Here is a 14,121-nt window from a genome sequence, read left to right as displayed (position 1 = left end):
TGCTGTATAGTTCTTCTCTCCCCAGCCTTTGATATTGGGGTCTCTCCTCTAGCTACACTCATTCTTTAGGTGATTTTATCATTTCTTATGGCTCTATCTATTCTTTGATGACTCCCAAATGTATATTTTCAGCTCAGATATCTCCCCTGAACTTCAATTTGGTAAATATAACTTGCTTACCTGATACATATTCTTTAATGTCTAATATATATTTACAAGCTTACATGTCCAAAGCAGAACTCATTCCTCTCCTCCTCCACCCCTGTAAACCTACTTTTCTCTGTTTCCCGTTGCACTAAAGCCCTTTCATTCACCCAGTTCCTCAGGTTGGAGACTTACTTTGAAGCACATCATATTCTCATAACCCTACATTTAATCAACCCATCAACAAATCCTATCTGCTGCATCTTCAAAGCATATCCCAAGTGTAATCACTTCCCGTTGCCTCTACTGCCACCATCCTCATTCAAACTACCATCATTTTTCTCTTTGGTTATAACAATAACTTTCAAACTAGCTTCCCTCCTTCACCCTTGTGCCCCTATTTAGAACCAGGAGTAGACTTTTTAAAACTTAAGTCACAGCATAACAGAATCCTGTTCAAAATCTTTCAATAGATTTCCACCACGCTTCAAACGAAATCCAGTTTTCATCATGGCTTACAATATCCTTTATTATCTGGGCCTTGGTTACCTCTCCAAATTCATCTCCTACCTTCTCTGTCACTGCACTCCAGCAACTGGCCTAATGCTGTCCCTCAAATTCACCAAACACCTTCCAGACCTCAAGGCCTGTACAGCTGCTGTTCCCTGTGCCTGGAGCACTGTCATTCCTACAGCTGCATGTCTTTCTGGCTCATTTCATCAAGATCCCTTCTCAAATGTCACCTCCTCAGAAAGGCCTGCTATGACCACTCTGCCTAAAATTTTGCTGCCTATAATTTTCTATCTTCTTTTTTTCTCAGTGCTTTTTAATACCTGTTTATGTGATATATTGATTTTTTTTAATGAAAGTCTTTCCAGCAATAGGAATTCCATGAGAACAAGGACTTTGTCTTTGTTCACTGATACATTCCTAGTACTTAAAGAAATGCTGAGCACATAATGGGTGCTCAATTATATTTGTAGAACAAATAATATTGGTTGAACAAAAATCTGCCCAATAGTATCTCAAGTCAGCAATGAATACCTATCCCTGAGCCCCATCAAGACAACGGAGATCCTGGGCTTGGCTCCGAACACTGTGATACTGGCAGAAAATGTGAGTGAGCTCATTTATTTGTTATTGTCACTTATTCCCTGTATTAGAATCAGTTGTTTCTCTGAAAGAACTAAATGAGGTAGTGGCCAAAACTCAGGATCCCTGAAATAATTCTTGAGGGATAATTCCTCTATGAGTTCCCCCAGGGAATCTATGTGCTCAGAAAACAAAGCCTCCACCTTCCTCTCTACCATCTGGGTCATGCCATCCCCCACTAGTTCTTCCCCCAACGATCTGCATTTTAAGCTCTTTAAAGCAAGAATCTTTTCAATTCCTGGTATCTCTTAGGTAATGTCAAATACATATTAAGTCATCAATATGTTTGCTGGTTTACTGATTGTCTAAAATCAAGGTTCTTGTCTGCCTGGCCTACATTTGATTAGAATCCCATCTGATCATTCAACAGCCTTCTCCCAATACCTAATATCATTATCTCCTTTTAAGCAACTATCAAAGAAGGATGAATTCATCCTAGTCTCTGCCTTTAAAAAACCCATTGTGTAGGAAGCCAAATGAAAAATAACAATGTAATGATAGTAACAAGAACAGTCTATTGAAGACATGCTATGTTCCAGGCACTGTATTAAATATCTTACATATAATATCTCATAACAGCCCTTCCCAGTTTTACAGAGGGGTAATGTCTCTTAGGCACTTGTTCCCTAACTTACCTATGGTCACATCAACAAGATTTAAAGTGGACAGTGTCACACAAACAGCATTTGATAAGATGTTTAAGGGGAGAGAAAGGACACTCACTGTCACTCAGAGTATCAGAAAATTCAAGAAAATGTTAACTTTGAACTGGGCTTCAGTGGTCACCAGAACATGCTCATTATCCCTTGCCTGCCAAGTTCTATACATGCTGTCTTCTGTCCTTGGTGTGCCCCTTCCTCCAAGCCTACCATGTACTTCTAAACCATAAATCTTTAACTTTTACAGAGCTAACCTCTTCCGTGCCAAATGAGCTTCTGTATCTTATTAATATCTACATATCTCATTGAATTTAATTAATTTGTATGTGTCTGCCCATCCTCCAAACCAGACTTTGACCTCCTTGAGAACAGGGACGTGATCCTTCAACCCTTTGCCCTAATATCTACCATAGTCCTTTGTTTATAATAGATGCTTAATCAATGATCAATGAATTAGATAAAATAATAAAAGAAAAATCTCTACTTTGTATTGAGTGCCTGGCATAGACCAGGGAAAATGGTAAATGCTTTGCATATATCACCTCATTTAACACTCATTGCCTTCCCCCATTTCACAAGTGAAGAACTAACATTCAGAGAAGTTGAGTAGCTTGTTTAAAAGAAATGCTGAGAAGCAAATACCTGGGATGGAGGGCAGGGGGCCAGGATAGAGAGCAAAATACTCTAAAATGTGTCCCTGTGCCAAAAAGCCTGTAGGATTATTTGTGCTCGGGGACCTTTCCACCCACCCACACTGAATTCCCAGGGCAGATCTTCTCTGCCATCCTATCCCTCCCTCCCCCATCAAGGCCCAAATTTCTTAGCTTCAATTTTCTGCCTATTTCCAGCATCCCAAAGGTCTTTTTAGTCCTTCCATCTCCAAAGGATTTTTACTCTCAGCTAGGGCCCTAATGACAGGATAAATACTTCCACTTCTTTGCTCCCCACACTTTAAGCCCTGCAGGACCTGAGACGCCACTACCACTCCCTGACCCAGATCTGGTAAGTCCATCTGTCTATGCTCAACCCTACAATATGCACACTGTCAGCAAATCAAAGACCTGACTGCCGCTGAGATATATTTTCTCACTGAGGTGATGTCCACTTCAGATAAAGGGGACTCATAAATGAATCACACTTTTGACCACTTCTATGTGCCATGTAGTAGTGCTACTCTTCAGATAAGTATCTCCCACAATAAGTCCTCACAATAGCCTATGAAGTAGGAATCATCCTCTCCAGGTCACAGATGAGGAAGCAGCTTGAGAGAGGTTAGGGGACTTGTCTGGGGTCACACAGCTCATGAGTGAGTAGAGCTGAGAATTGAATCAGGCTTCCCTTGGTCATCCACTAATGAATGCTGAATTCTTGGCAGACAGCTTCCTGCTCATGAGCACATCTAGTGATGAAGAAATTGCTCCTTTCCTCATGAGACAGCTTTGTTCCTGGTACTTGAGCTCCTATTCTTAGATATTTTAGGTAAGGCCTTTCTTATACCAAACGCTAAGGTAATTCAGAACAAAGAGAAGTGAGGGACATAACATTGAGTTATTCTGGGTGGGTCATCAGGAAGAGGCCGTGAGTCTCTCCTTGTCTAATCTCCGGAGGCAGATAAATGAGAAGAAAATAACAGTATAAGCAGAAGAGAGTTCACAGTCAGAGAGAAAAAAGCTGTAAGTCTCTAGCCTCTCACCTTCACCATGGAGAGGGTTCTGCAGCCATGCCACTCACCTCCCAGCCCACAGTCTAGAGGTCGTTGAATCAGACAGAAGCAGCAAGGGCTCCTGTGAATGCTTGTGATGGTAACCCATCTCCTGCTTCACATCATTTCCCAGTGCCCTACAATCTTTCATCCTGGACATTTTTCATGAGATCCAACTCATAAATTAGAGGGCCAGGAAGTAATGACTCCAAGTCCCTCATCTCGACATTGATCTTTTTCCTACAATCTGAGCATATTGTGCTCAACACATGCTTTTCCAATTTCATTTTCCCCATCTGTGCAAATGCAGCTGAGGCAAGGGGAGCTTGTGGTCATTGTGCCATGTGGCTACAAGGACAGAGTAAAAGTTCTTTGAGTGATAGTTCAGGGGCTCAGGAAACATGACTCAATTATTTAAAAGGCTGAGTGTAAGAAGAAAATGGGGGGGAAGGAAACACGGCTGTCTCATTTATGTCTGGATTACTTGGCTGTCAATTCTCCTCAGACCAAAAGAAAGGGCATTGAAGCATGGACACTCCAAAAACAATGTCTTACCTAAATGTATGTACCTGTGTCTTCTGAGCACAGCCTTGCTGATGCATTTTGCACAGCAACATAGACACAATCACGTGCTTAGCCAAACACATACTGCGCTCACTCATAAAATGAAACAATTTTACCATTTTACAAGATCCCCCCACTCAGATTTTTCTCTGTCCCTGAACTTTTGGCCACCACCAAAGCTGAAATCCCCTCTGGATATGCTTGGGCCCAGGCTGGACAGGGAAGGGGATAGCACAGAAGAGAAAACAGGAAACACACAGAGGAAGGGATGATGAGAAGGAAAGTAACAAGATTATTTGTTCAATATCATAGTCACAACTGTAATTGGCACTGGGATGGAAAACCAGGCATCCTGGTCCAAAGTTCTTCCCCTAAATCAAATTAGAAGACCTTACTCTTCTCCTTCCTGCCTCTTTCTTTCTGGGTATGGGTAGCTAATGCTAGGGATTGAAAGGAGTATTGCAGCTTAAAGTTAGAGATACAAATGGACTCCCTCCAGAGGGTCCACTTGGTTCCACTCTCTCTCTCAACTAGCAACCAGAACAGTCACATCCCATTATATTAGAAACCCTTGGGAGAAAGGTACTTTTCTCCATCCTCTGTCTATTTCTGGTTCTTGTTCTCAACTTTCTTTCCTTTTCATCATCATCTTCTCTCCCTCTAATGTCCCCTTCCTGACTTTTTTAATCTCCTTTCTCTCTCAAATTCTCAAATATTGGCTGCCTAGTGGATAAGACAAACAAAAAGGCACATGTAGATGAGAGAAGATCAGGGGAGATAGCATGTAATGGGCAGAAGGGATGGGGGGAGATATGTAGAAGTACTGTCATTTGACCAAACTTGGTCTTTATATTTGCTTACACTGCATGATTCTGTCTTCCCTACGCTTAAAATTCACCTCTCCTTTCTTTGATGTACCTTTTATTTTTATGAGAAAATATTCATTGTACACAATCATCTCACAATAACCTTATCAGATTACATATTGTGGCCAAATCAGCTTGACACCTTCCACTGGCCAATTCTGCGTGATCTCACCTGTTCCTACAGCATCCATACAGGACACCTAAGACAAGCACAGGATCCTAGTACTAACATGAGCCAGGCAATGTTATGGTTGTAGCAGGCTCCAAGAGACAGCCCCTCACCATGACCTTTGCTGTTCCTGGTCAGAACCTAGGTTCTAGGCCTCATCTGTGAGTAAATCACAGGCTCAATGGCTTGAAAAGTCCATCCAATATCTCCCTGATTTCCCTTCTCCTCCCATCAGTCCTGATCTTCCCAACTTGAAAAGTAACCATGTTTAAGTCTTCCATTCAATCTGCCTGAATTTCAACCATTACACTACCCTTATATTGTCATAGATGAATCGGAAGAAAGTAAGAATGTAGGCAGAAGAGTGTTCATAGGCAGAAAGAAGAAAGCTGTAAGAGTCTCTTGCTTCTCACCTTCATCATGGAGAGAGTTCTGCAGCCATGCTATTCACCCTACAGACCCCAGCCTAGACATCATTGAAGCAGACACGAGCAGCAAGGGCTTCTTTGAACCCTGGTAATAACTCTACCTCCTGCGTTACATGATTTCCTGGTGCTCTACAATCTTCTCATCCTGAATGTTTTTCATAAGGTCTAATTCAAATATTTTCTGCTGCAATTTCAGCTTCAGCCACAGCATAAGGATGAATCCCAACTGCTTCATCTTTCAGGGTTGCTAGGGCTCAGAGCAAGGCAGTAAAGCCTTTTTTTTACCCACCCCACCTTCACCTGGCCATGCAATTCTCAAACCACAGCCATCAGAACCCAACCTCCTTCCTGCTTATGGGGATTCCTGGCCTGGAGGCATCCCACTTTTGGATTGCATTTCCTTTCTGCTCCATGTATGCCCTTGCAGTACTTGGCAACACGGCAGTGCTACTGGTGGTGCATTCAGAGCCTTCACTGCACCAGCCCATGTACCTGTTCCTATGTATGCTGTCCACCATTGACTTGGTGCTCTGTACCTCTACTGTACCCAAGCTCCTTGCACTTTTTTGGGCAAATGCTGCTGAGATCGCCTTTGAAGCCTGTGCTACCCAGATGTTCTTTATCCATGGCTTCTCAGCCATAGAATCTGGCATCCTGCTAGCAATGGCCTTTGACCGCTACTTGGCCATCTGCCGGCCACTGCACTATGGGTCATTGCTGCCCCTAGAGGCTGTGGGCAAGCTGGGAGCTGTTGCTGTGTTTCGTGGCTTAGGGCTCATGACCCCACTCACCTGCTTACTGGCAAGGCTGAGCTACTGTAACCGAGTGGTGGCCCACTCCTACTGTGAGCATATGGCTGTGGTGAAGCTGGCTTGTAGGGGCACAAAGCCAAACAACATCTATGGCATCAGTGCTGCCACGCTGGTGGTGGGCACTGACTCCATCTGCATTGCTGTCTCCTATGCACTCATCCTCCGGGCTGTGTTAGGCCTTTCCTCCAAGGAGGCAAGGGCTAAGACCTTTGGCACTTGTGGCTCCCACCTGGGTGTCATCCTTCTCTTCTATACACCAGGACTTTTCTCATTCTACACACAGCGCTTTGGCCAGCATGTGCCCCACCACATCCACATCCTCCTGGCTGACCTCTACCTTGTTGTACCACCCATGCTCAACCCAATCATCTATGGCATGAAGACCAAGCAGATCCGGGATGGGGCCCTCCGACTACTGAAGCAGGTTACTGTTCAGTCATAAAGTCTTCCACCCCACCCTGGACCCTATCCTCTTCTCCTCATAGTCCTTGGGCAATGTTTAAGAGACCAGTGGCTCCTAGCATGATAGGGAGACAGAAACCCATGCTCAATGGTATCCTTACTTTCATAAGGAGGTATAGCATAAGTCAGATGGGGGAAGAAGCGTCAGGTGTTTTCTACTTGTGCTATAGATATGGCTACAAAGCTCAGGGAGCCCCTGTGTAATGGGACACATGGTTACCAAGCTGATGATGGCCTCCCAGGGAATCCTACTCTGCTGTTTTGATATGGCTCCTACCTTCAGCAGACCTTGATAGAATGAAGCAGATATGACTACTGGTCTGACAAGGAGAAATAACCCTCATCCACACTCGGTTGTCCCTACCCTGATAGAGATATATGAATACCTCCCTCCATGAGTTCTAAGTCTGACAGGAGAAACACACACAGAGAATTGAAAGGCACAGAGACGGAGAATTCATTGATGGACCATAGGGACAAGAACAGCAAATAAGAATCATGGGCAAACTGTGTCCATGAACAGAGGAGTAAGCAACAAGGTGTAATGTCAATCTAGGAAGGTTCTCTGGAAGAGGAGTTTTTCTTTTCATTGAGCATGCATTATGGGCCAAATATATTGCTAAAATCTAGGCGTGTGGACTTGATTAGGTCAAAAGTCCTCCTCTCATGGTGACTGCTCACTATAAGTCAGAAGAGAACATATAGGGAGACAGCAGCCAAACCAAATTAAACCAATATAATTAGGGTAAGCACAGCGACCTTGGGTAGTGAGTAAGGACACCTATCTTGCTCAGGGAAAATGAGGTCCCAGGGCCCACCTCATCTCACTGCACCCCTCCGTACAAGAGGGAAAAGCTTCTTCCTTGTTAGCCTTCAACCATGCCTAGGTGTAAGATGTGGGAACAAAGTCTCAGGCTAGGTGATATCAAGTCTGACATCCATAATCTTTCCCTCTATTGCCTGGGAGTGGCCACGTGGAGCTGCCACCAAGCCTCAAAGGTCCAGGGAGCCAGGCAGGGGCAGGGAGACAAACCTAAACTCCTCTTACAGAGATGCACCACAGCTGCCCCAATCCTGCAGATGGGGACAGTGGAAGACAGTGGGGCTGTGTCACTCCTGCCTCAGCATGTGCCCTTTGCCTTATCTGGTTTATTGCCCACTTGGCACCAAGGCAAGTAGGAGAAGGCATTGGGCCTGGGCAGCATTCAAGGCCTCTGCTCATCCAGGGACAGGTCTGCAAGGCAGAGTGTAGGCGGGGTCAATGCCTGAGCTGTGGCCTCCTCCCAACAGGTAGAGGGGCCCCCCAGGGCCTGTTCTCACAGAGATGAAGCCATTTCCATGAGGACGGCTGGGGAAGTTCAGCTGCCAGGAGGCCAGACTCTTCTGTTCGGGGAGTAAATGTAATGAAAAATGGCCCCAGAGCCCAGAAGGCCTCAACATCGCTGATTTGTGGAGTCAGCTTCAGCACTTCATTCCCCGGGCAGCCGAATCCTGGAGCAGCAAGAGCATGTAGGTGGATTCTGTGCACACAAAGGAGCTGCTCTCCAGCTGGGTATCCACTGTTCTGCACAAGTTCTTGGCCGCAGTCTGTCTCCAACAACGAGGCCACCTCCCTTCACATCTGTGAGGCCAACATGTGCTGTAAGGTCATAATAGTAAGAATAAGCATAAAAGTCCACATCCTTCACTTCCATTTTGTGCACTTTAATTCAAAGGACTTCAAAATTACTGTTTTAAAAAGTTCATATAAATGGAATGATACAATATATATTCTTTTTGTGACACTGCTGGCACACAGCTCCGGGATGTTCACTGCCTTCTGTCCTAAAACTCTATATGTTGTTTCAGCATGTTCCCGCTCTCCTACGTAGTCTCATATCCATCCGATGAGGAACAAATAACTAACTACCCCCACGTTACAAAGCCAGAGGCAGAAGTTATGGAGGTAGTAACTTGTCCAAGAAAGCAAGTAAATTCATAACAGCAAGTCAGAGCCACAGTTCAAACTCATATCTCTAAATCCAATGCTTTTTGCTCTTTACCAGGTGAGTTCCTATAAATCTAGACCCTAGAACAAAGAATCTAATAAGGTTTAATCTAGAAGAGAGGGGATAATATTTCTAACAGAAATTTCTGAGAGCATGCAACATGCCCAACACTGTTCTAGAGGCTGTAGATATAATGGTGATTCAGGAAGATAAATCCTTGGTGACAACTTGAATATGAGGTCTTAGCAAAATGCCCCCATGTCCTCTCGGTGACTCCCATGTTACCCATCTAAATAACTCTTCCTCCACTCCGGGGCTCAGCACACAGGAAATTAGGAGTCTTAATTTGCCCACAGACATCCCAGGTTGCTAGACAATCAGACCTGAGATTGGCCAATAAATTCTACTCCCCAAGATATTTAATGCAAACGATGGGAAGTTAAGAAAACTGACTACATCCTATTTGGGACTATATTGGCTATGGTTGGATTTATTTTTCCCAAACCATTCTTTTTTTTTTTTTTTTTTTAAGATTGGCACCTGAGCTAACAACTGTTGCCAATCTTTTTTTTTCCTGCTGTTTTTCTCCCCAAATCCCCCCAGTATATAGTTGTATATATTTTTTTTACTTGTGAGTCCTTCCACTTGTGACATGCGGGATACCGCCTCACCATAGCCTGATGAGCAGTGCCATGTCCGCACCCAGGATCCGAACCAGAGAAACCCTGGGCCACTGAAGCAGAGGGTGTGAACTTACCCACTTGGCCATGGGGCCAGCCCCGCAAACCATTCTTTTTTAATGTTATAATTTACCTAAAATAAAATATATTAAGTGTATAGTTTGATCTCTGACAAATGATACATCGGTATAACCACCACTTTAATCAAGATTCTGAATATTTTCATAATCCCAGAATGTTCCATTGTGCTCCTTTCAGACAATACCTGCACTCCCTCACTGAGACAACCACTGTTTGATTTTGATTACCTGGGATCAAACTTACTGTTCCAAAAGTTCACATAAATGGAATAATACAATGTATATTCTTTTTGTCAATTTCTTTGGCTCAACATATTGTTTCTGAGATGCATTCCTGTTAAGTGCATTGGCTGTTGATTCCTTTTTATTGTTAAGTCATATTCCATTGTATGAATATATCAAAGTTTATTTTTGGACACCTGGCTTATTTCCTATTTTTGACTGTTACAAATAAAGCTGCTATAACCTACAAGTGGAAATTCTGGGTTATAAGGTAGGCATACATTTAACTTTAATAGAATCTACCGAATCATTTTCCAAAGTAATTGTACTATTTTATACTCTCACCAGCGACAGACAATTCCCAGTTGTTCCACATCCTAGTCAACCCTTGATATTGTCGTTCTTTTTTTTATTTTAACCATTCCACTGTTTGTAAATAGTAATTTATGATTTTAATTTGCATTTTTCTGATGACTCGTTACATTGAGCAACTTCTCATGTTTACTGTTTATGCATACGCCTTCTATGAAATGTTTAAAGTCTTTTGTCCATTTTTATTGAATTTTTTGCTTTCTTGTTGTTTTGTACTAGTAGTTTATATATTTTAAATACAAGTCATTTATCATATATCCATAGTAAAAACATTTTGTCCAATTTTGTGGTTTGCCCTTTGATTTTCCTGCTGGTATCTTTTGATGAAAAGAAATTTTTACTTATGATAAAGTCAAAATAATTTTATTCATGGTTAATGCTCTGTTCTATAGGCTTAGCTAATAATTTTAAGTTTATGACCCAATACAAATAATGGTGTAAAGTTAAGATTTATTTTTTCGTATATGGATATCCAGTTCCAGCATCATTTGTTGAAAAGACTTTCTTTTCCAAATTGAATTGCCTTGGCAACTTTGTCAAAAATCCATCAGCTCTTTGTGTGGATGTATTTCTGGACTTCCTTTTCTCTTTCCTTAATCTATTTGGCCATCCTTATCTCAATACTACACTAAAAATGATAGCTTTATGGTAAGTCTCAAAATGAAGTAGAGGAAGTCTCCCAACACTGTACTTGCACAGTGGTTTTGGCTATTCTATGTTCTTTGCCTTCCTATAAATATTTTAAAATCAATTTGTTAATTTCTACAAAAATTATTTCTGGGTTTTGATTACATGACATCTATTTCTTTCTCTGACCTTATTGTACTGGCTAAGACCTCCAACACAATGTTCAATAGAATCATTAAGCCAAACATCCTTACCTTGTTTCTCTTAGGAAGAAAGCGTTCAGTCTTTCATCATTAAGTATGATGTTAACTGTAGGTTTTTTCATGGATGCCCTTTATCAGTTGCTGAAAGTTCTTATCCAGATGGTGTTGAATTTGGTCAAATCATTTTTTTTTCATACAGTTAGGTAATCACGTGGTTTATCTCCTTTATTCTGTTAATGGAGTTTACTATAGTGACTTATTTTTAAATGTTAAACTACCTTGCATTCCTGGAATAAACCCCAGTTGGTAATGTATTGTATAATTCAGTTTTATTACTGGATTTATATATTACTGGATTCAGCTTGATAATATTTTGATAAGGATAGTTGTATCTATGTTCACAATAAATATGCTTGTAATTCTCTCTTGTAATTCCCTTATCAGGTTTTTATATCAGAGTTTTGCTTGCTCATAAAATATCTTGGAGAATATTCCCTATGACTCGATTTTCTGAAAATGTTCATGTAATGTTTATTTACTCAAATGTTTGATAGAATTCTACAGGAAAGAAATCTGAGTCTGAAGTTTATTTTTTATTGCACATTCAATTTTCTATGAATATAGATCTCTTCAGATTTTCTGTTTTCTCTAAGTTTTCAAAATAATTGTCAAATAATATGTGAATACATATGTAAAATTGTTTGTAATATCCCCTTATTATCCTTTCAATTCTGTAGGACTTGTCACCTCTTTATTTCTGATATTGGTTATCTGTGTGTGTTTTGTCCTGTTCTGTTATGCTGGCAGGGAAGAGAAATGTATCAATTTTACTAATTTTTAGAATCAAATTGTGGCTTTGTTGATTTTTCTCTATTTTTTCTTTCGTTGATTCCTGTTCTTTATTTCCATTCTTGTATTTACTTCGGGCTTAATTTGGTCTTATATTTCTAGCTTCTTAAGATAGACACTTAGATCATTGATTTTAAACCTTTCTCTTTTGCTAATATGAGAATTTCTATGTATAAACTTCTCTTTGTGCATTGCCTTAGCTGCATCCCACAATTTTTTTTGGCTGAGGAAGATTCATCCTGAGTTAACATCTGTTGCTAACCTTCTTCTTTTTGTTTGAGGAAGATTCCCTCTGAGATAACATCTGCACCAGTCTTTCTTTGTTTTATACGTGAGTCGCTGCCATGCATGGCAGCCAATGAGTGCTATAGGTCCGTGTCTGGGAACTGAACCCTGGCTGCTGAAGCAGAGTGAACCAAACTCAACCACTAGGCTAAAGGGCCGGGCCCTGCATCCCGCAAACTTTAATATGCTATGTTAAAATATTTTGTGCTATTGTCTAATTTCCCTTATGATATTTTTGTAAGCCATAGGTTGTGTGTTGCTTAATTTCCAAGTGTTTGGTGATTTTCTTTTTTAAAAAATTATTTTATTGAGGTCATATCGGCTTATAACTGTGTAAATTTCAGATGTACATCACTATATTTCAGTTTCTGCATAGGCCACATTGTGTTCACCACAGTAGTTTAGTTTTTATCCATCACTATACATATTTGCCCCTTTACCCCTTTTGCCCTGCCCGCCTTTACCTCTGGCAACCACTAATCTGTTCTCCTTTTCCATGTGTTTATCTTCTACATATGAGTGAAATCATATGGTGTTTGTCTTTCTCTGTGTGACTTATTTTCCTTAACATAATACCCTCAAGGTCCATCTATGTTGTCACAAATGGCACGATTTTGTCTTTTTTATGGCTGAGTAGAATTCCATTGTATATACATATACCACAGCTTCTTTATCCATTCATCTGGTCACAGGCACTTGAGTTGGTTCCACCTCTTGGCCATTTTGAATAATGCTGTGATGAACATAAGGATACATAAATCTCTTTGAATTGTTGATTTCATGTTCTTAGGATAAATACCCAGTAGTGGAATAGCTGGATCATATGGTATTTCTATTTTTAATCTTTTAAAAAATCTCCATACCGTTTTCCATAGTGGCTGTACCAGTTTGCATTTCCACCAGCAGTGTATGAGGGTTCCCTTTTCTCCTCAACCTCTCCAATACTTATTTCTTGTCTTGTTAATTATAGCCATTCTGATGGGTGTGAAGTGATATCTCATTGTAGTTTTGATTTGCATTTCCCTAATAATTAGTGATGTTGAATATCTTTTCATGTGCCTGTTGGCCATCTGTATATCTTCTTTGGAAAAATGTCTGTCCGTATCCTCCACCCCTGTTTTGATCAGGTTGCTTGGTTTTTTGTTGTTGTACGAGTTCTTTATATATATTGGAAATTAACCCCTTGTTGAATATATGATATTCAAATATTTTCTCCCAGTTAGTGGCTTGCCTTTGTGTGTGTGTGTGTGTGTGTGTGTGTTTTAAAGATTGGCACCTCAACTAACATCTGTTGCCAATCTTCTTTTTTTCTCTTCTCCCCAAAGCCTCCCAGTACATAGTTGTATATATTCTACTTGCAGGTCCTTCTAGTTGTGCTGTGTGGGACACTGCCTCAGCATGGCCTGATGAGCAGTGCTAGGTCTACACACTGGATCCAAACCAGTGAAATCCTGGGCCACCAAAGTGGAGCAATGCAAACTTAACCACTTTAGCCACAGAGCTGGCCCCCAAGTATTTTTCTGACCCATTCTCTGTCCTCTCCTTCTGGGACTTCAATCACATATACATCAGACTACTTGATAGAGACCCACATGTCACTCTATTCATTTTTTTTAACTGCTTTTCTCTCTCTGCTTCTATTAACTCGTTAATAGAATATTGGATGATTTATATTGACTTGGTCTTCAGGTTCACTGATCCTTTCTTTTGCATTGTCAATTCTGATGTTAATCCTAACTATGATTTTACTTCAAATATTACACTTTCAGATCTAGAATTTCCATTTGATTCTTTTATAGTTTTTAAATTTCTCCTTAAAACTCCATATTATCACCCATTTATCCATCATTTTCTGTA

The 14,121-nt window shown here is 41.0% G+C and overlaps 1 protein-coding gene across 1 annotated transcript; it reads left to right on the top strand.

The window, feature by feature from the left end:
- Window positions 1-5,990: 5,990 nt before the first annotated feature.
- On the top strand, window positions 5,991-6,938 carry LOC103553764 (olfactory receptor 52P1-like). Its single transcript, XM_008524476.1, has one exon. The coding sequence runs from the start codon at window positions 5,991-5,993 to the stop codon at window positions 6,936-6,938; it is 948 nt and encodes a 315-aa protein (XP_008522698.1).
- Window positions 6,939-14,121: the final 7,183 nt, after the last annotated feature.

Source organism: Equus przewalskii, chromosome 6, assembly GCF_037783145.1.
Source record: "Equus przewalskii isolate Varuska chromosome 6, EquPr2, whole genome shotgun sequence".
NCBI lineage: Eukaryota > Metazoa > Chordata > Mammalia > Perissodactyla > Equidae > Equus > Equus przewalskii.
This window is presented reverse-complemented; position numbering and strand designations above follow the sequence as displayed.

Excerpts from the sequence above, each read along its gene's own strand:
- LOC103553764 (XM_008524476.1), top strand. The coding sequence starts at position 5,991 with ATGCAATTCTCAAACCACAGCCATCAGAACCCAACCTCCTTCCTGCTT.